This window comes from Cherax quadricarinatus, unplaced genomic scaffold, assembly GCF_038502225.1.
Source record: "Cherax quadricarinatus isolate ZL_2023a unplaced genomic scaffold, ASM3850222v1 Contig292, whole genome shotgun sequence".
In the NCBI taxonomy this organism is placed as follows: Eukaryota; Metazoa; Arthropoda; class Malacostraca; order Decapoda; family Parastacidae; genus Cherax; species Cherax quadricarinatus.
The window spans coordinates 39,192-59,657 of NW_027195318.1; the positions used below are offsets into that span (position 1 = coordinate 39,192).

The window sequence follows — 20,466 nt, forward strand, 5'->3', positions numbered from 1 at the left end:
AAAAGCGAAAGGAGCTAGGAAAGGAGACAAGGATGGAACCAGCAGAGGTCAGTCAGAGCAGAACAGAGCAGCAAGGGCAAGCACACACACAACTATCCTCAGAACCCCACAACCTATCACACCATCCCAACACACAATACAATCCATACCCACAGCTTCCACCCAACCCCCAACCATAGAATCCCACAGTATGCTACCAGGTACCCCACCCCCACAGGCCCCCCAAACCACAGTGTTGGAAAGGAAACTGAAGGTATGGTACACAAACGCTGACGGAATAACAAACAAGTGGGAGGAGTGGCACGAAAGAGTCAAAGAGGCATCACCAGACATCATAGCGATCACAGAAACCAAGCTTACAGGTATGATAACAGATGCCATCTTTCCAGCGGGATACCAGATCCTGAGAAAAGACAGAAGGAACAGGGGGGGGTGGAGGAGTGGCATTGCTGATCAAACACCGATGGAATTTTGATGAGCTGGAGAGAGGAGACAGCGGAGAAGAAAGTGATTACATAGCGGGAATGCTTCACTCTGGTGGTCCCAAGGTGATAATTGCAGTGATGTATAACCCACCACAGAACAGCAGGAGGCCAAGGCAAGAGTATGACGAGAGCAATAGAGTGATGGTTGACACACTGGCTGCAGTGGCCAGAAGAGCTCATGCATGCAGGGCAAAGCTCCTGATCATGGGTGACTTTAACCACAAGGAGATCGACTGGGAGAACTTGGAGCCACATGGGGGCCAAGATACATGGAGGGCTAAGATGATGGAGGTGGTACTGGAAAACTTCATGTACCAACACGTAAGGGACACTACAAGAGAGAGAGGAAAGGATGAACCAGCAAGACTGGACTTAATATTCACCTTGAGTAGTGCAGATATTGAGGACATCACATATGAAAGACCCCTTGGGGCCAGCGATCATGTGGTTTTGAGCTTCGAATACACAGTAGAGCTACAAGTGGAGGAGGAAGCAGGAAGGCCAGGACAAATGAAACCAAACTACAGGAAAGGGGACTACACAGGAATGAGGAACTTCCTGAATGAGGTTCAGTGGGACAGAGAACTGGCAGGGAAGTCAGTTAATGAGATGATGGAATATGTAGCAACAATGTGCAAGGAGGCTGAGGAGAGGTTTGTACCCAAGGGTAACAGGAATAATGAAAAAGCCAGGATGAGCCCATGGTTCACCCAAAGATGCAAGGAGGCAAAAACCAAGTGTGCTAGGGAATGGAAGAAATATAGAAGGCAAAGGACCCAGGAGAATAAGGAGAGCAGTCGTAGAGCCAGAAACGAATATGCACAGATAAGAAGGGAGGCCCAACGTCAATATGAAAATGACATAGCAGCAAAAGCCAAATCAGACCCGAAGCTCTTATACAGCCACATCAGGAAGAAAACAACCGTCAAGGACCAGGTAATCAGGCTAAGGAAGGAAGGAGGAGAGACAACAAGAAATGACCATGAAGTATGTGAGGAACTCAATAAGAGATTCAAAGAAGTGTTCACAGAGGAGACAGAAGGGGCTCCAGAGGGACGGAGAGGTGGGATACACCACCATGTGCTGGACACAGTACACACAACCGAGGAAGTGAAGAGGCTTCTGAGTGAGCTAGATACCTCAAAGGCAATGGGGCCAGATAACATCTCTCCATGGGTCCTGAGAGAGGGAGCAGAGGCGCTATGTGTACCCCTAACAACAATATTCAATACATCTATCGAAACAGGGAGATTGCCTGAGGCATGGAAGACAGCAAATGTGGTCCCAATCTTTAAAAAAGGAGACAGACATGAAGCACTAAACTACAGTCCAGTGTCACTGACATGTATAGCATGCAAAATCATGGAAAAGATTGTCAGGAGAAGAATGGTTGAACATCTAGAAAGGAATGATCTCATCACCAGCAGCCAACATGGTTTCAGAGACGGGAAATCCTGTGTCACAAACCTACTGGAGTTCTATGACATGGTGACAGCAGTAAGACAAGAGAGGGAGGGGTGGGTGGATTGCATTTTCTTGGACTGCAAGAAGGCGTTTGACACAGTACCACACAAGAGATTAGTGCAAAAACTGGAGGACCAAGCAGGGATAACAGGGAAGGCACTGCAATGGATCAGGGAATACTTGTCAGGAAGACAGCAGCGAGTAATGGTACGTGGCGAGGTGTCAGAGTGGGCACCTGTGACCAGCGGGGTCCCACAGGGGTCAGTCCTAGGACCAGTGCTGTTTCTGGTATTTGTGAATGACATGACGGAAGGAATAAACTCCTAGGTGTCCCTGTTTGCAGATGACGTGAAGTTGATGAGAAGAGTTCATTCGATCGAAGACCAGGCAGAACTACAAAGGGATCTGGACAGGCTGCAGACCTGGTCCAGCAATTGGCTCCTGGAGTTCAATCCCACCAAGTGCAAAGTCATGAGGATTGGGGAAGGGCAAAGAAGACCGCAGACGGAGTACAGTCTAGGGGGCCAGAGACTACAAACATCACTCAAGGAAAAAGATCTTGGGGTGAGTATAACACCAGGCACATCTCCTGAAGCCCACATCAACCAAATAACTGCTGCAGCATATGGGCGCCTGGCAAACCTCAGAACAGCATTCCGACATCTTAATAAGGAATCGTTCAGGACCCTGTACACCGTGTACGTTAGACCCATATTGGAGTATGCGGCACCAGTTTGGAACCCACACCTAGCCAAGCACGTAAAGAAACTAGAGAAAGTGCAAAGGTTTGCAACAAGACTAGTCCCAGAGTTAAGAGGTATGTCCTATGAGGAGAGGTTAAGGGAAATCAACCTGACGACACTGGAGGACAGGAGAGATAGGGGGGACATGATAACGACATACAAAATACTGAGAGGAATTGACAAGGTGGACAAAGACAGGATGTTCCAGAGACTGGACACAGCAACACGGGGACACAGTTGGAAACTGAAGACACAGATGAATCAAAGGGATGTTAGGAAGTATTTCTTCAGCCACAGAGTAGTCAGGAAGTGGAATAGTTTGGGAAGCGATGTAGTGGAGGCAGGATCCATACATAGCTTTAAGCAGAGGTATGATAAAGCTCACGGCTCAGGGAGAGTGACCTAGTAGCGACCAGTGAAGAGGCGGGGCCAGGAGCTCGGACTCGACCCCCGCAACCTCAACTAGGTGAGTACAACTAGGTGAGTACACACACATATACACACACACACACACACACACACACACACACACACACACACACACACACATACGTATATACGTCTTGGTAAAAAAAAATTGAATCACATCTCATATCCTATAAGTTGAAAATGCAAATTCGAAGTCTCTTCGGTCCACCTCGGACTATTATCAAACAAAAAGTAGTCCCTCTAATATTAGTTCTAATAAGCATACTATGTATATACATAGTATGGTATATACTATGTTTATACGTAGTATGGTATACATTACGAATGTGAAGCAAAGTTAAAAGAGATAATTAAAGAAGAGGTGCAGTAGGTATGACCCACACTGTTGACGCTACAGACACTGATCCACAGTAATGAAAAAATTACGTAAATAACTTTTTCATAGACGTAGAAGATGGTCACCACCAGACGCACCTTAAACAAGACTGCTTAATGAGAGTAGCTCGGTAATCAACGCGGTGTAAAGTAGTTGAACACGCAGGCTGGAGTGAAGCGTGATATGAAGCAGTGAACTAGACAGAGGGGTTGTTTCTGAGGTGATGACTGAGCACACACACACACACACACACACACACACACACACACACACACACACACACACACACACACACACACACACACACACACACACACACACACACACAATGACTCAGGTCCACATATACGTCGTAGTCCTTCTATAGATGATGAAGGGGAAGGTAAGGTAGAATAAATCCCCATAACCTGCAGCTTATGTTATCCCTCGTAGTGCCGCTGACCCAATCAAAACACAGTAGCTACTTAAGAGAAATACACACAGCGGTTACCAGCATGACGAGTGATTCACTACCACGATAAATTGAAGGCTTTAAAAAACAGGTGGGAGAAATAAACATTAAAACTATGGCTCAACAAGACAGGTAATAGCTGTAAAAATAAAACGGTAATAATAACAGAGGCACTGATACTTATGATCGTCAGAAAGCTGGGTAGCTAAATGACTTCCTGATGATGCCCAGTACCACAATACCTACTCCCTCCAGAGAGAGAGTAGTGTGGCAAGAGACAGGTAGGCGGCGCTGGCGACTGTATTCCTTTCTAAGAATCGCTTCACGCATCCAAACGACCCACATCAGTCATACATACACTCGCACAAAAATATGTACAACAGCATGAACTTTTCCCTCAGATGTACCATATATTTAAGAACAGTCCTCGAGACACCAGCACCAGTGTGGAACTCACACAGTTAAAATAAAAAGTTTGTAAGATTGTTGCTAGAAGAGTGGTAGAGCTGAGGGACTTGAGCTACGAGGGAAGATTGACACAGCTGAGGATTACGTTACTGGAGCAATCAAGAATCCTGATATTATTTCTGGGTATAATAGCGTGAAGAAAGTGAGGATGTTTGCTATGGGAAGACATCAAAACGAGGGACATTAATAGAAAGTGATCACCCTCATTACTCATATGTAGACAGCCTGTACTGTCTGCACAGACAGCCCATGCTGTCTGCCAGTTTAGTTCATATTTCGCGCTATGCTGGTGCTGCCACCTAGGCCTTGCCACTTCAGTATGCCTAGACTTGCCTCGCTCTCACTCACACAGCGGCCTGGCATCAACACACAAGTACTCCCAGCTCTCTCTCGCGGGCATGGCCCTGCCCGGGCCATGGGCACAAACACACAAGCCTGTGTACCCACCACGACTTATCAATAAAGTAAGAAGCCTCCGAAGACGTATATCATTTAACCACCCGCTACCAGAATACCAAATAAGCCCGTTATACATATGGGTGATAGAAATACTTTTTTCTTCGATATATAAAAAGCAACGTGATAGCAAAGGTTCACTCCACACATGAATCTCAAAATACACATGACACCAAAGGTACTACCTACAACTACACTAATCAGGTGAAGGCTAAGACACACCACATCTACACCCTTCAATGATGCCGGTGAAGGTCTCTTGATCCCAGGAAGTGGAGCTACCCTCTTCTTCCTGGGCTTTAATCCGACTGTCCAACATTTCTCAGGTGCCGTTTTAGCCCTTCCCCATTAATGTATTAAATCCACACATACTAGTAAACAAACTTCCAAATTGCAATTAAAAAAATACTTTGCCAACAAATGAATTCATAATTACTGAGTCGTTCGTCAGGTGTAAGAAATTAATTAGCTTGAGAAACACTGCAGGCAGCTTCGAGAAGCTGGACCCTCCTGAGGATCTGCGTGCCAATGAGAAGGTACTGGGGTGGAGCGGCACTGAGACCAGCACCTACCTGGTGGAGTGGTTCCCTAATGAGAAGGGTCGTGCAGGTAACGAGGTGGTAACTGGAACTACCTACACCTTGAATGTGACCGCTGGTACGTGGAACATCAGCGTCAGGACGGTCACTAGCGAGAGTTCCAGCGACCCCAGGTTGAATGCTACTCACATCTCAGGTACGTGCTTTGTAAGACTTATTTTACACTGTTCAGTGTAGAGATAAAAGGTTTAAAATGCTGACACGATTGAAAAAATAAATACAAATGCAGTACAATGCGATCCTTTACTGACCCAACATTCTCCACCTGACTCCACACTATATATACTCGTGTAATCCTTACCCAGGTAGATCTGTTTGTGATTTGATAAAGCCCACTGTGTGGGCGAAACGTCGTCACTGAAGGATTGCATTATATTGCATTTGTATTTATTTTTCCACTGTTCAGTGTACAGTTCCAAGAGCTCTTCTTGCTAAGCTCACTTCAAAGGTCACTCCAGGATCCTGGGTCAGCAGTCATAAAGTGTGAGGAAACGGGACTAACTTCTTCCTCAGCCCCAGGATCAAACCAGGGTTCTTTGGTCATGAGCCGAAGGCGCTACCACCAGGGATCTTGAAGCTGTCTGACCCAAACTAGTTTACAGCTTCATGTATACAGTATACATACTGCCTGTCTTTATTATATCTCTGGTGATGAAAGTAAACATCTTCACCCACACACGCAAGATATAAGATGAAGTTCTTGGAACATGGAGAGAGTAGACCTAGTAGCAACCAGCGAAGAGGCGGGGCCAGGAGCTGTGGTTCAACCCCTGCGACCACAAATAGGTAAGTACACACACACACGCACACACAGGTATGATAAAGCTCATGGTTCAGGGAGAGTGACCCAGTAGCGGCCAGTGAAGAGGCGGGACCAGGAGCTATGAATCGACCCTTACAACCACAACTAGGTAAGCACGCACACACACACACACACACAGTCACGCAGACGTCGGTAACAAGGCTCCGAGAACCTTAGTGTTTTTAAGGCGTGCAGTAACTGCTAGCAGTAATCAGTGATAGTGACAACGTCAGTGAACAATCCTACGAGTGATAACCAGAGTTATTAGTTAAAAAAAGTCGAGAGGAAGCATGAAATCATTAATATTTCAAAGTGCCAAACTGTTAGGGGCTAGTAGTAGGCACTGTTGCCACACAGATTCAAATATACAAAGATCTATTCCCCTCCCCATAACCATCTCTCCCCCTTCCTTCTGTGGTGCAATGGGGCAACCTAGACCTAGGATAAGAGCCAAGGGCCCGACGGACGAATCTGGGAGGGAGGTCTGGGAGGCAGAGCTCAAAAAAAGGGAGGAAGACTGGGGAAGGAGGCTAGATGAGCTTGCAAGGAAGATGGAGCAGAAGTTAGCAGCAGAGTGCAGAATGTGGGAGCAACATGCCACAGCAGCAGAAGCCAAGATACAGAGATTAGAAGAGGAGCTGAGAAATCTGAAACAGCCTAGAGATAAAGATAACACAGAAGTAGCATCAGCAATGTTTACATCAGACACAGACAAAGGGTCTGAAGGGAGCATGGAAGCTAAACTGCATGCAGAGGTCCTGCCAAACCCACACGGGGCCAAAACAAAGACAGGGAGCACACTAGGACAGCATGAGATGTTGGAAGACATTGAAGGAACTAGGACATGTGCAGGGACCTTACCAGACACTTGTGGGGGCCAGGAACAGGTGAGCAGGAAGGACAAACCAATGAGCATAGGGGCCACAGCTAGGGAAGGGACTGAAGGAAGGAACACTCCACGGGAAGGAACTAAAACACCTCAGAGGATGCAATGGGAATCACAGTGGGAGGTGGAAAGGAAGAGATCAGTTTTTGTCTATGGGCTAGACGAAGCTGAAGGGGAAACTTATGATGAAAGAAAACAGGAGGAGAAAAAAGCGATTGAAGGTATCATGAAGGTGATAGGCGAGGGAGACATGACCCAGGTGGCAAATTTTTGGAGAATCGGGTGGTTCACAAAGAGAAGGAAACGGCCTCTCAAAGTAATTTTCAAGGCAGAATCAACTTGAACCATGATCCTGCAGGAGAAAGCTCGGCTGAGAGGCAAGCAGGAGTTTAAGAGTGTGTACCTCGATCGAGACAGAACACAGGAAGAACTGATGATACTGAAAGAGAGAGTGCAAAAACTAAAGGAGGAATGGGAGGAAATGAAAAAGAGCAGAATAACCCAGGCACAGGTGGAAGGACAAGCACACCCCCCAGAAACACATGCAGAAGGACTCCAGCCACGACACCCTCAAGGTAACTGAACAATCTAAACCCATCACACACCGATCCCTCTGTTCCCACCCCCCACACCACGAACCCTACCCCTACAGCAGCCCCCTATGGGAGCTCTTCCTCCACTTCCACTGCAACCCCCCACAGGCCCCCACCAGGGCTCCTGCTCTCCCAACCCCAGTATTCCCCCAGGACCACAGATACAGTATTAGAACAGAAGTTGAAGGTTTGGTACACAAATGCAGATGGATTAACGAATAAATATGAGGAGTGGCAAGAATCAATGAGAAGTCCCCAGACATCATAGCAGTTCCAGAAACAAAAGTGAGGGAGACAATAACAGATACAATCTTCCCACCAGTATACCAGATCATGAGGAAAGATAGAAGGGGCAGAGGGGGAGGAGTTGCTCTGCTCGTAAAAAACCGATGGAAATTCGAGAAAATGGGAGACATAGACGAAACAGGAGAAAGGGACTACATAGTAGGTACGCTTCAGTCTGGGGAGCACAAGGTGGTCATTGCAGTGATGTATAATCCACCACAGAACTGCAGGAGGCCAAGAGAGGAATATGAAAAGAGCAACAGAGCAATGGTGAACACACTTGCTGAGGTGGCAAGAAGAGCTCACTCCAGCAGAGCAAAGTTGCTGGTTATGGGTGATTTCAACCACAGGGAGATTGGGAAAACCTGAAGCCACATGGGGGGGGTCCCGAAACATGGAGAGCCAAGGTGTTGGATGCGGTGCTGGAAAATCTCTTGCACCAACATGTTAAGGACACTACCAGAGTGAGAGGGGAGGATGAACTAGCAATATTGGACCTTGTGTTCACCCTGGGCAGTTCAGACATTGAGGACATCACATATGAGAGTCCCCTAGGAGCTAGTGACCACATGGTTCTGTGCTTTGAATACATAGTAGAGTTGCAAGTGGAGAGAGTAACAGGAGTTGAATGGAAAAAGCCAGACTATAAAAAAGGGGACTACATAGGTTTGAGGAACTTCCTGCAGGAAGTTCCGTGGGACAGAGAACTGGCAGGAAAACCAGTAAATGAAATGATGGAATATTTAACAAAATGCAAGGAGGCAGTGGAAAGGTTTATTCCCAAGGGCAACATAAACAATGGGAAGACCAGAACGAGCCCCTGGTTTACCCGACGGTGTAAGGAGGCAAAAACAAAGTGCAATAGAGAATGGAAAAAGTACAGAAGGCAGAGAACACATGAAAATAGGGAGATAAGTCGCAGAGCCAGGAACGAGTATGCACAGGTAAGGAGGGAGGCCCAGCGACAGTATGAAAATAACATAGCATCGAAAGCCAAGACTGACCCGAAACTATTGTATAGCCACATCAGGAGGAAGACAACAGTCAAAGACCAGGTGATCAGACTGAGGACAGAAGGTGAAGAACTCACAAGAAATGATCAGGAAGTATGTGAGGAGCTAAACAGGAGATTTAAGGAAGTTTTTACAGTAGAGACAGGAAGGGCTCTGGGAAGACAGCACAGAAGGGAACATCAAGAGGGAATATACCAACAAGTGTTGGATGACATACGAACAACCGAGGAGGAGGTGCAGAAGCTGCTAAGTAACCTTGATACCTCAAAGGCGGTGGGACCGGACATCTCCCCGTGGGTCCTTAGAGAAGGAGCAGAGATACTGTGTGTGTCCCTAACCACAATCATCAACACATCCCTTGAAACTGGGCAACTACCTGAGAATTGGAAGACAGCAAATGTAGACCCCATATTTAAGAAAGGAAACAGAAATGAGGCACTAAACTACAGACCTGTGTCTCTGACATGTATAGTGTGCAAAGTCACGGAGAAGATTATCAGGAGAGTGGTGGGACACCTGGAACGGAACAAGATTATAAATGAAAGCCAGCATGGGTTCTTGGAAGGCAAATCCTGTGTCACATACCTTCTGGAGTTTTATGACAAGGTAACAGAAGTAAGACACGAGAGAGAGGGGTGGGTTGATTGCATTTTCCTGGACTGCAGGAAGGCCTTTGACACAGTTCCTCACAAGAGATTAGTGCAGAAGCTGGAGGATCAGGCGCATATAACAGGGAGGGCACTCCAATGGATCAGGGAATACCTGACAGGGAGGCAACAACGAGTCATGGTACGTGAAGAGGTATCACAGTGGGCGCCTTTGACGAGCGGGGTCCCACAGGGGTCAGTTCTAGGACCAGTGCTATTTTTGATATATTCGAACATGATGGAAGGAATAGACTCTGAAGTGTCCCTATTCGCAGATGATGTGAAGCTGATGAGAAGAATTAAATCGGATGAGGATGAGGCAGGACTGCAGAGAGACCTGGACAGGCTGGACACGTGGTCCAGAAACTGGCTTCTCGAATTCAACTCTGCCAAATGCAAAGTCATGAAGATTGGGGAGGGGCAAAGAAGACCGCAGACAGAGTATAGGCTAGGTGGACAAAGACTACAGACCTCACTCAGGGAGAAAGATCTTGGGGTGACCATAACACCGAGCACGTCACCGGAGGCACACATCAACCAAATAACTGCTGCAGCATACGGGCGCCTGGCAAACCTGAGAATAGCGTTCCGATACCTTAATAAGGAATCGTTCAAGACACTGTACACTGTGTATGTTAGGCCAATACTGGAGTATGCAGCACCAGTCTGGAACCCACACCTGGTCAAGCACGTCAAGAAGTTAGAGAAAGTACAAAGGTTTGCAACAAGGCTAGTTCCAGAGCTCAGGGGAATGTCGTACGAGGAAAGGTTGAGGGAAATCGGACTGACGACACTGGAGGACAGGAGGGTCAGGGAAGACATGATAATGACATACAAGATACTGCGGGGAATAGACAAGGTGGACAGAGACAGGATGTTCCAGAGCGGGGACACAGAAACAAGGGGTCACAATTGGAAGCTGAAGACTCAGACGAGTCACAGGGACGTTAGGAAGTATTTCTTCAGTCATAGAGTCGTCAGGAAGTGGAATAGCCTAGCAAGTGACGTAGTGGAGGCAGGAACCATACATAGCTGAAGAGTGAAGAGGCGGGGCCATGAGCCGAGTATCGACCCCTGGAGCCACAATTTGGTGAGTACAATTAGGTGGGTACACTCACACATACACGACATACAAAATACTGAGAGGAATTGACAAGGTGGACAAAGACAGGATGTTCCAGAGATGGGACACAACAACAAGGGGACACAGTTGGAAGTTGAAGACACAGATGAATCACAGGGCTGTTAGGATGTATTTCTTCAGCCACAGAGTAGTCAGGAAGTGGAATAGTTTGGGAAGCGATGTAGTGGAGGCAGGATCCATACATAGCTTTAAGCAGAGGTGTGATAAAGCTCACAGTTCAGGGAGAATGACCTAGTAGCGACCAGTGAAAAGGCGCTGCCAGGAGCTTGGACTCGACCCCTGCAACCTCAACTAGGTGAGTACACACACACACACACACACACACTAAACTGTTTTGTAACCTTGATTTGGATCCTGATTTAATGGTGTGACCTTGACGTCATCACCATGGTAACCTTGACGTCATCATGGTAACCTTGACGTCATCATGGTAACCTTGATGTCATCACCATGGTAATCTTGATGTCATCACCATGGTAACCTTGATGTCATCACCATGGTAGCCTTGACGTTATCACCATGGTAACCGTGACGTCATCACCATGGTAACCTTGGCGTCATTTTGGTAACCGTGACGTAATCACCATGGTAACCTTGACGTCAACACCATGGTAACCGTTACGTCATCACCATGGTAACCATGACGTCATCACCATGGTAACCTTGACGTCATCACCATGGTAACCTTGACGTCGTCACCATGGTAACCTTGACGTCATCACCATGGTAACCTTGACGTCATCACCATGGTAACCTTGACGTCGTCACCATGGTAACCTTGACGTCATCACCATGGTAACTTTGACGTCATCACCACGGTAGCCTTGACGTCATCACCACGGTAGCCTTGACGTCATCACCATGGTAACCTTGACGTTATCACCACGGTAGCCTTGACGTCATCACCATGGTAACCTTGATGTCATTACCATGATAACCTTGACGTCGTCACCATGGTAACCCTGACGTCATCACCATGGTAACCTTGACGTCATCACCACGGTAGCTTTGACGTCATCACCACCATGGTAACCTTGACGTCATCACCACGGTAGCCTTGACGTCATCACCATGGTAACCTTGATGTCATCACCATGGTAAGCTTGACGTCATCACCATGGTAAGCTTGATGTCATCACCATGGTAACCTTGACGTCATCACCATGGTAACCTTGACGTCATCACCATGGTAACCTTGACGTCATCACCATGGCAACCTTGATGTCATCACCATGGTAACCTTGACGTCATCACTATTGTAACCTTGACTTCATCACTATGGTAACCCTAACTTCAAAATCAGCTCGCCATATTTACATAAAACTATAAACTCGTATGGGTGTTTGTACGAAGAGACAAACCAGCGTGGGCAGATTAGATCAGATTTAGATTTTGCCACCGAAGTGGCTAGCGTATTGTAGACCGAAGTGAACCCTAGGTCGTGTGTTTGCAGGGTTGATCAGCAGTCCCAAGCAGAGTGGCAGTAAAGTGGTGGAAGTAGTGTGGTGGGAGGTGCCCACACCACAAGCAGATTCAGCTTACGTTGTCACCCTGGAGGACGGGGAGATGCCCTCACCCCAGTACACCAAGGTCTGTTCAGGAGACTCCAGAAAGAATGATTGCTCCTTGCTGTTTACCCTCAACGTCGACACTAGCAAGGTTACCGACATCAACGTCTCTATTCAACGCAGCACTCTACTAGGATCTTCATATTTTAAGTTGGAACCAATAGAAGGTAAGTACATGCTGTGCTTCAACCTAGCTCTGTGCGATGTCCTCTTTTCCACTGTAAATTATAATTGAATCTATACTTAATATAAGCTGATGGGAAAAGATGGTTGGTACAGTGAGGCATCTCTGGCAAGAAAGTTTATGGAGGCAGAAAAGAGAGAATGTAGTAGAATATAATGATACCAACACTTTTAAATGGGTGTGAGGGATGGGTTTTGAAAGTTACATTGAGGAGGCTACAGGCATGGAAGATGTTATACATGAGAGCAGTGTGTGGTGTTAATGTCATGCAGAGAATTTAGAACGTAGAAGAGTTGAGGGGGTTTCAGCATATAGAGAGGATGGAAAGGAATAGAATGGAGTGGAAGCTAGGACAGGGAGGGGTCGTCCCAGAAATGGTTAGAGGGATAAAGGGGGCGGGAAGGGCAATACCTGTGGAAACCTCCATGAGATTTAACGTTACGATGAGAGAAGTCAATTAGCATCCCATACCAAGCAGGTACCGTTCTTCCCCCTTGCTGTAACACCAAGCAGGTACCGTTCTTCCCCCTTGTTGTAACACCAAGCAGGCACCGTTCTTCCCCCTAGCTGTAACACCAAGCAGGCACCGTTCTTCCCCCTTGCTGTAACACCAAGCAGGCACCGTTCTTCCCCCTTGCTGTAACACCAAGCAGGCACCGTTCTTCCCCCTTGCTGTAACACCAAACAGGCACCGTTCTTCCCCCTTGCTGTAACACCAAACAGGCACCGTTCTTCCCCCTTGTTGTAACACCAAGCAGGCACCGTTCTTCCCCCTTGCTGTAACACCAAGCAGGCACTGTTCTTCCCCCTTGCTGTAACACCAAGCAGGCACCGTTCTTCCCCCTTGCTGTAACACCAAGCAGGCACCGTTCTTCCCCCTAGCTGTAACACCAAGCAGGCACCGTTCTTCCCCCTAGCTGTAACACCAAGCAGGCACCGTTCTTCCCCCTAGCTGTAACACCAAGCAGGCACCGTTCTTCCCCCTTGCTGTAACACCAAGCAGGCACCGTTCTTCCCCCTAGCTATAACACCAAGCAGGCACCGTTCTTCCCCCTAGCAGTAACACCAAGCAGGCACCGTTCTTCCCCCTAGCTGTAACACCAAGCAGGCACCGTTCTTCCCCCTTGCTGTAACACCAAGCAGGCACCGTTCTTCCCCCTTGCTGTAACACCAAGCAGGCACCGTTCTTCCCCCTAGCTGTAACACCAAGCAGGCACCGTTCTTCCCCCTAGCTGTAACACCAAGCAGACACCGTTCTTCCCCCTAGCTGTAACACCAAGCAGGCACCGTTCTTCCCCCTTGCTGTAACACCAAGCAGGCACCGTTCTTCCCCCTTGCTGTAACACCAAGCAGGCACCGTTCTTCCCCCTTGTTGTAACACCAAGCAGGCACCGTTCTTCCCCCTTGTTGTAACACCAAGCAGGCACCGTTCTTCCCCCTTGCTGTAACACCAAACAGGCACCGTTCTTCCCCCTTGCTGTAACACCAAGCAGGCACCGTTCTTCCCCCTTGTTGTAACACCAAACAGGCACCGTTCTTCACCCTTGCTGTAACACCAAACAGGCACCGTTCTTCCCCCTTGCTGTAACACCAAACAGGCACCGTTCTTCCCCCTTGTTGTAACACCAAGCAGGCACCGTTCTTCCCCCTTGCTGTAACACCAAGCAGGCACCGTTCTTCACCCTTGCTGTAACACCAAGCAGGCACCGTTCTTCACCCTTGCTGTAACACCAAGCAGGCACCGTTCTTCACCCTTGCTGTAACACCAAACAGGCACCGTTCTTCCCCCTTGCTGTAACACCAAGCAGGCACCGTTCTTCACCCTTGCTGTAACACCAAACAGGCACCGTTCATCCCCCTTGCTGTAACACCAAGCTGACACCGTTCTTCCCCCTTGCTGTAACACCAAGCTGACACCGTTCTTCCCCCTTGCTGTAACACCAAGCTGACAAATGCTCATTGAGAACTCATAAGATAGACAGTAAAATCTAATTTCTAGGCAAACGTTTTAGTTTTTAGTCATACTGAGTTAAGGAGAATGCATGTTTAGTATGTAAGATACATTCTATGAGTAAATACCACCTGTGTCATAGCCTTGTGCCAGCGGAGGAGTCAACACCTGTGCCAGCGGAGGAGTCAACACCTGTGCCTCGGTCTCACTCAGACTTACATAAAGCCAGGCTGTCTCCATCTCGCATGACTTCGGGGATTCATTGGGTGTTTTAGCCCTAGACTTGAATAAGCTGTGTGTGAGACACTTGGGTGTGACTCGTTAGTGAACCTTCACCGGATGTCTTAAAAACTGGAAGTCTAGAGTGGTGCAGGTAGAAGCTCTGGTGTCACCATGGTGGTGTCACAGCAGTTCTCAGGTGGTACACGATCATCTTCATTCCACACACTCACTAAGCTCCCGTGTTCAATCAAAATCTAAACTGTAGTACACAGTGGTAAATCTAATGTAACCATTGCCTGGTACAGTAGACGCTGCGCGACGTTCACAGTAGTGAAGTGTAGTTCACGGACTAACTTTTTTAATTAAAATAAAAAAAAAAAAAAAAAAAAAAAAAAAAACACAATACACATCATACATTTGTGCTATATTTAGGTTACATAAACAAAGAAACATAATCCATTAAATAATAAAAACAAACAACTTCACATTCCTTATCCCAGCACTAAACTTATACATAAGAAAAACACGTTCAACTGTAAATGCTTAATTCCCCCTCCAAAGTGGCCAACCAGCACACACAACATACATGTAACTAAAAACAGCCCACACCTGAACATACAGGTGGGTTTATTATATCCATAAAATACAGCCAGTATCTTATAACACAAAAGGTAATATTATCCTAAGAATGTCACACTTATTTACATTATATATGAAACTTTATATACAAAGACATTCTCATATAATCCAATTCGTTGCACACTCATTAATATTGTATATTAAACTTTATACACAAAGACATAATACTAAACACCTCAAAAATTACAATATAATAAAGGTGACAAAATAGCCATTTCCACACCTTACCACAGAGAAACTAAACACACTATTAAAATAACAAAGATACACACTCATGTTACATAGCACATTATTATCAGTGTGTTAACAATGTTTTGAGTGTTCCTTCTTGTAGTTGTCTCACTGACAAAGATCATTTACCTTATTAAAACTATGTTCATCAATGAGCTCTTGTCTTTCAACACATGGTTAAACTAAAACATTCACACACAAGAAAACTCTACAATTATACCACATCTAACATGTCATCCCTCCCATACAACTCTCATGACAATCCTACCACATTTACATATCCTTCATTATGGTCATAATTCGCGCTAGAAAAGGAAAATGGTCCCTTAGTACTTAAGTAGCCAAATTACTGAGTCCCCTTACCGTTATATTTCTATATGCCTCCGGGAACGCAGTTGTCCACCAGTTACCATAAATGAGTTTATTTCTGCATACCGTGCGATAAATTCCTGCCGCAATAGCCCTTACCCTAATCCCCCCGCCTTTTTCCTTCAAGCCCCAGGAATAAAACAAGAAATCTGTCACAATGTACAGAATGGCTTTCTTTACAACCTCAGACACCCCTCTTACCTCTAAAGTTAGGGCACGCAGGATCTCTACATTGCCCCCACCCATTAACTTGAAGACTCTAGCCAGCCACACCCGTACTTGCCCCAACTCCCTACAAAAATATACGGCATGAAAAGCTGTTTCCGATTCCTCACAATGTTCGCATTTCGCTTCCTTTACCAAACCCATCACACACAAAGCCTGCTTTGACGCTAAAATCCCCATTACAAACCTATAAACTAACTCCCTTACCCTAGGCATTAATCTAAGTTTCTGGAAATCATGCCAAATCGTACCCCAATCATACAAAGGGTATACCGCCACCCCTTGCATCACTTCTGGTTTCCTACTCATCTCTACTAACCTTCCCACCTTGAGCTTTTTTACCTCACCTATTACTAACATAACCCTTAGCATATTCTCACATTCCATCAAGTCCTTTCCTCCCCACCATCGTCGTACATCCCTCATCACCCTCCCAACCCTCACCCCTTTTACCCCCCCCTCCCTTACGTACTTTTGTTTAACATACATGGCCTTTACCCTCGGCCCTAGCATCAAAAGCCCTACTCCCCCTCGGCGCACATTCGTCATAACCACCTCTTTACTTAGCCATGCTCGTCCAAAACCCCATATATAACGAAGCACCCTTCTCTGTATCTCCTTTATCTCCTGTTCCCGTAAAGGATACACCACTGCCACGTTCCACACTTTACTATAAACCAATGAATTTACTATTATTGCCCTTTGCATTAGAGTAACATCCTTCGCTCTTAGGTTCCTAATCCGTTGTACAACTTTCTCTCCCACCAATTCTGAATTCCTCCGTCTAGCCTCTTGCTCATCTGCCATATAGATAATCCCACAAATTTTCAGCTGTTCAGTCACATCCCATCCAAACTCCACCCCCATTCTACCCCCCACCCAATCTCCTATCTCTAATAATTTCGATTTAGCCCTGTTGACACGCATGCCTGACGCCTCTCCAAAAAACCTCATTACTCTCTCCACCTTTCGCAAACCTTCGACATCATAGATCAGTATTGTTGTGTCATCTACATAACCAACTACCTCTGTGATCCCCGACCCCTCCTCCTGTAACGTTGTTGCTTCCTCAATCATTCCATAAAACGGGTGTTGCATACATGCAAACAGAATTTGAGACATAGGACACCGTTGTCTCAAACCTTTCTCCATTTTCAACACGCTACCCAACCTACCATTAATTTGCACCTGAATCGTAGCTTCTGCATACAAGGTCTTCACCCATTTTACTATTCCCTCCCCAAAACCCATAAGCCTTAAAGTGTCAACCATGTACTCTCTATTCACACCGTCATAAGCATTCTCCCAATCAATGCCCAAAATTCCACCTCCCTTACAACCCTGCAAAAATTCCCTAATACGACTATGTCCATCCCTCATACTACGACCCGGAATTCCCAACTGACCCTTGTGCACCATACCACCTATTACCTTCTTCATCCTGTTCCCTAAAATCTTCGCAAAAATCTTATAATCCGTACACATTAAAGATATGGCCCTGTAGGTGCTCAGTGTTCTCCCCTCGCTTTTTTTCTTTACAAGCACGACCACACCCGTCCTCTGTGACGTTCCCAATTTCCCTTCCTTCAGCATACAATTCAATATCTGAACCAAACAAACATTTATGGTTTCCCAATGCACTCTGTAAAAATCATTGGAAAGCCCATCAATTCCCGGTGCTTTCCCCTTACTTAAATTGAACACCGCCTCTTTCACTTCTTCCATACTTATTATTCCCTCCAATCCCCCTCTGTCCTCCCCACCTTTCCCCAAGACCTTCACCCCTCCTCTTTCTTTATTAACTATCTCCAAATTACCTTTTTCCCATTTCCTTTTAAACCAATAGTCCGCATAATTACTTATCCCCTCAGTTGTCACCAACATTTGCCCCTTAGTATAACCTTCCAAATCGTCACTAACCTCTAAAAGTATTATAGTGGACTCCTGTTGTCTAATGCGAAAACTTCTTAACACACTACCCGACGGTTTATCTCCCCATAGCACGGCATCCATACCTGCCCTTACCCTTAATTCATCAAATCTTTCATTATGTATGTCCCTTAGTCTCCCTCTTAGCCCTGATATTTCTTCAAAAGACTTCTCCTCATCTCTTGCGTAACACTCATTGAGCTGCTGTTCCAAATAATTCTGTAAACCGTACCTCCACCTCGCCTCCTCCCTTCGTTTATATTTATAAAACCCCGCTATACCAGGTTTAGCCCTATTTTCCCACCAATCCAAAATACTCCCTACCCCATCCCTTGCCCTCCACAATTGTCCCCACCAGTCTCTAAACTCTGCGTTCACCACCTCACTCCTCACCAACCTCGCATTTAACTTCCAGAAACTTGAATATACCTTTACCACTCCCTCCCAATCCAGTTCTACCAAAACTGCCCTATGATCCGAAAACCCTACGTCCACTGTTTTTACTCCTCCTACCCTAACTGCCTCCGTTATATAAATCCTATCTAACCTCGCTGAATAATTTCTCCTAACAAAAGTGTAATCCACTCTCCAAGCCCCACTCCCCTCCACGTCCCTCACTCCTGCATCCTGTAAAACATTGCGTAACGACCGTAATACACAACCCGCCCCCCTTGGCTCCACGTCATAAGCTGTGTGTGAGACACTTGGGTGTGACTCGTTAGTGAACCTTCACCGGATGTCTTAAAAACTGGAAGTCTAGAGTGGTGCAGGTAGAAGCTCTGGTGTCACCATGGTGGTGTCACAGCAGTTCTCAGGTGGTACACGATCATCTTCATTCCACACACTCACTAAGCTCCCGTGTTCAATCAAAATCTAAACTGTAGTACACAGTGGTAAATCTAATGTAACCATTGCCTGGTACAGTAGACGCTGCGCGACGTTCACAGTAGTGAAGTGTAGTTCACGGATTAACTATACTGTGGAGCATATGCAGTGACTCATGACACTACTAGTGCAATCTACTGTGATTCATGTGACGAGTGATAACATTACGGTTCTGTGCACCGTCCATCAGATTATTTAGTTGTAGTTACAGTGAAAGTAAGAGGTAGGTGGGGTACAAGAAGAATGTCATCAGTAAGAGGTAGGTGGGGTACACAAATAACCCGCACATAAAAGAGAGAAGCTTACGACGACGTTTCGGTCCGACTTGGACCATTGACAAAGTCACACAGTGTGACTTTGTCAATGGTCCAAGTCGGACCGAAACGTCGTCGTAAGCTTCTCTCTTTTATGTGCGGGTTATTTGTGTATCGTTCCAGTCACGGTATTGTGCCTTTTTGTTATTTATTTAGGTAGATGGGGTACAAGAAGAATGTCATCAGTAAGAGAGAAGTAAAAGTTTGTAAATTAAAGAGACAGAAGTTAGGATAAAATATAAGCAAGTGTCAGGATAAACATGGGCAAGTGAGAGTATCGGTGGTGAGGTTGAAGAAGTATAGGGTAGATTTAGGACTGCAGTGTTGGTGTTCAGGACAAGTTTGTTGATATAGGATGGTGGGTGCGGGAAGAGGAGCCATAGGTGAAATTTTGAGGTACAGAGAGAGGTAAAAGAGAACAAGTCAACGTACGAGAAGTTTTAACAAAGCAAAAGTGATATAAGTAGGAAGGAGTATACGGAGAGTAAAGATGTTAGTAAGAGTGGTGAGGGAGTGTAAAAGGAGAGCAAATGAGAGAGTGGGGAAGGTTTTGTCAAATTTTGCTGATAATAAGAAAAAGTTTTGGAGTGAGATTAATAAGTTGAGAGGCCTAGGGAACGAATGGATTTAACAGTTAAAAACAGAAGAGAGTTATTAGATGTCGCAGTAATTTTATGACCCAGATGTTTTAACCACCCATGTGTAGTAACACAACCCAGGTGTCTTGTTAACTTCCCAAGTGGTAGTAACATAACCCAGGTATTTTGTTAACTTCCCATGTGGTAGTAACACCACAACCCAGGTGTCTTGTTAACCTCCCTTGTGGTAGTAACACCACAACCCAGGTGTCTTGTTAACCTCCCTTGTGGTAGTAACACCACAACCCAGGTGTCTTGTTAACCTCCCTTGTGGTAGTAACAACACAACCCAGGTGTCTTGTTAACCTCCCTTGTGGTAGTAACAACACAACCCAGGTGTCTTGTTAACCTCCCTTGTGGTAGTAACACCACAACCCAGGTGTCTTGTTAACCTCCCTTGTGGTAGTAACAACACAACCCAGGTGTCTTGTTAACCTCCCTTGTGGTAGTAACACCACAACCCAGGTGTC

The 20,466-nt window shown here is 46.1% G+C and overlaps 1 protein-coding gene across 1 annotated transcript in view; it reads left to right on the top strand.

Moving 5' to 3' along the window:
• The window catches only part of LOC128706450 (uncharacterized), a gene marked incomplete at its 5' end in the record, with an annotated part of 81,671 nt that overhangs the window by 39,119 nt on the left and 22,086 nt on the right, over positions 1-20,466 (top strand). Inside the window, 2 exon segments of the mRNA XM_070080299.1 lie at positions 5,359-5,607; positions 12,295-12,576. Coding sequence (XP_069936400.1) covers positions 5,359-5,607; positions 12,295-12,576 — 531 coding nt within the window.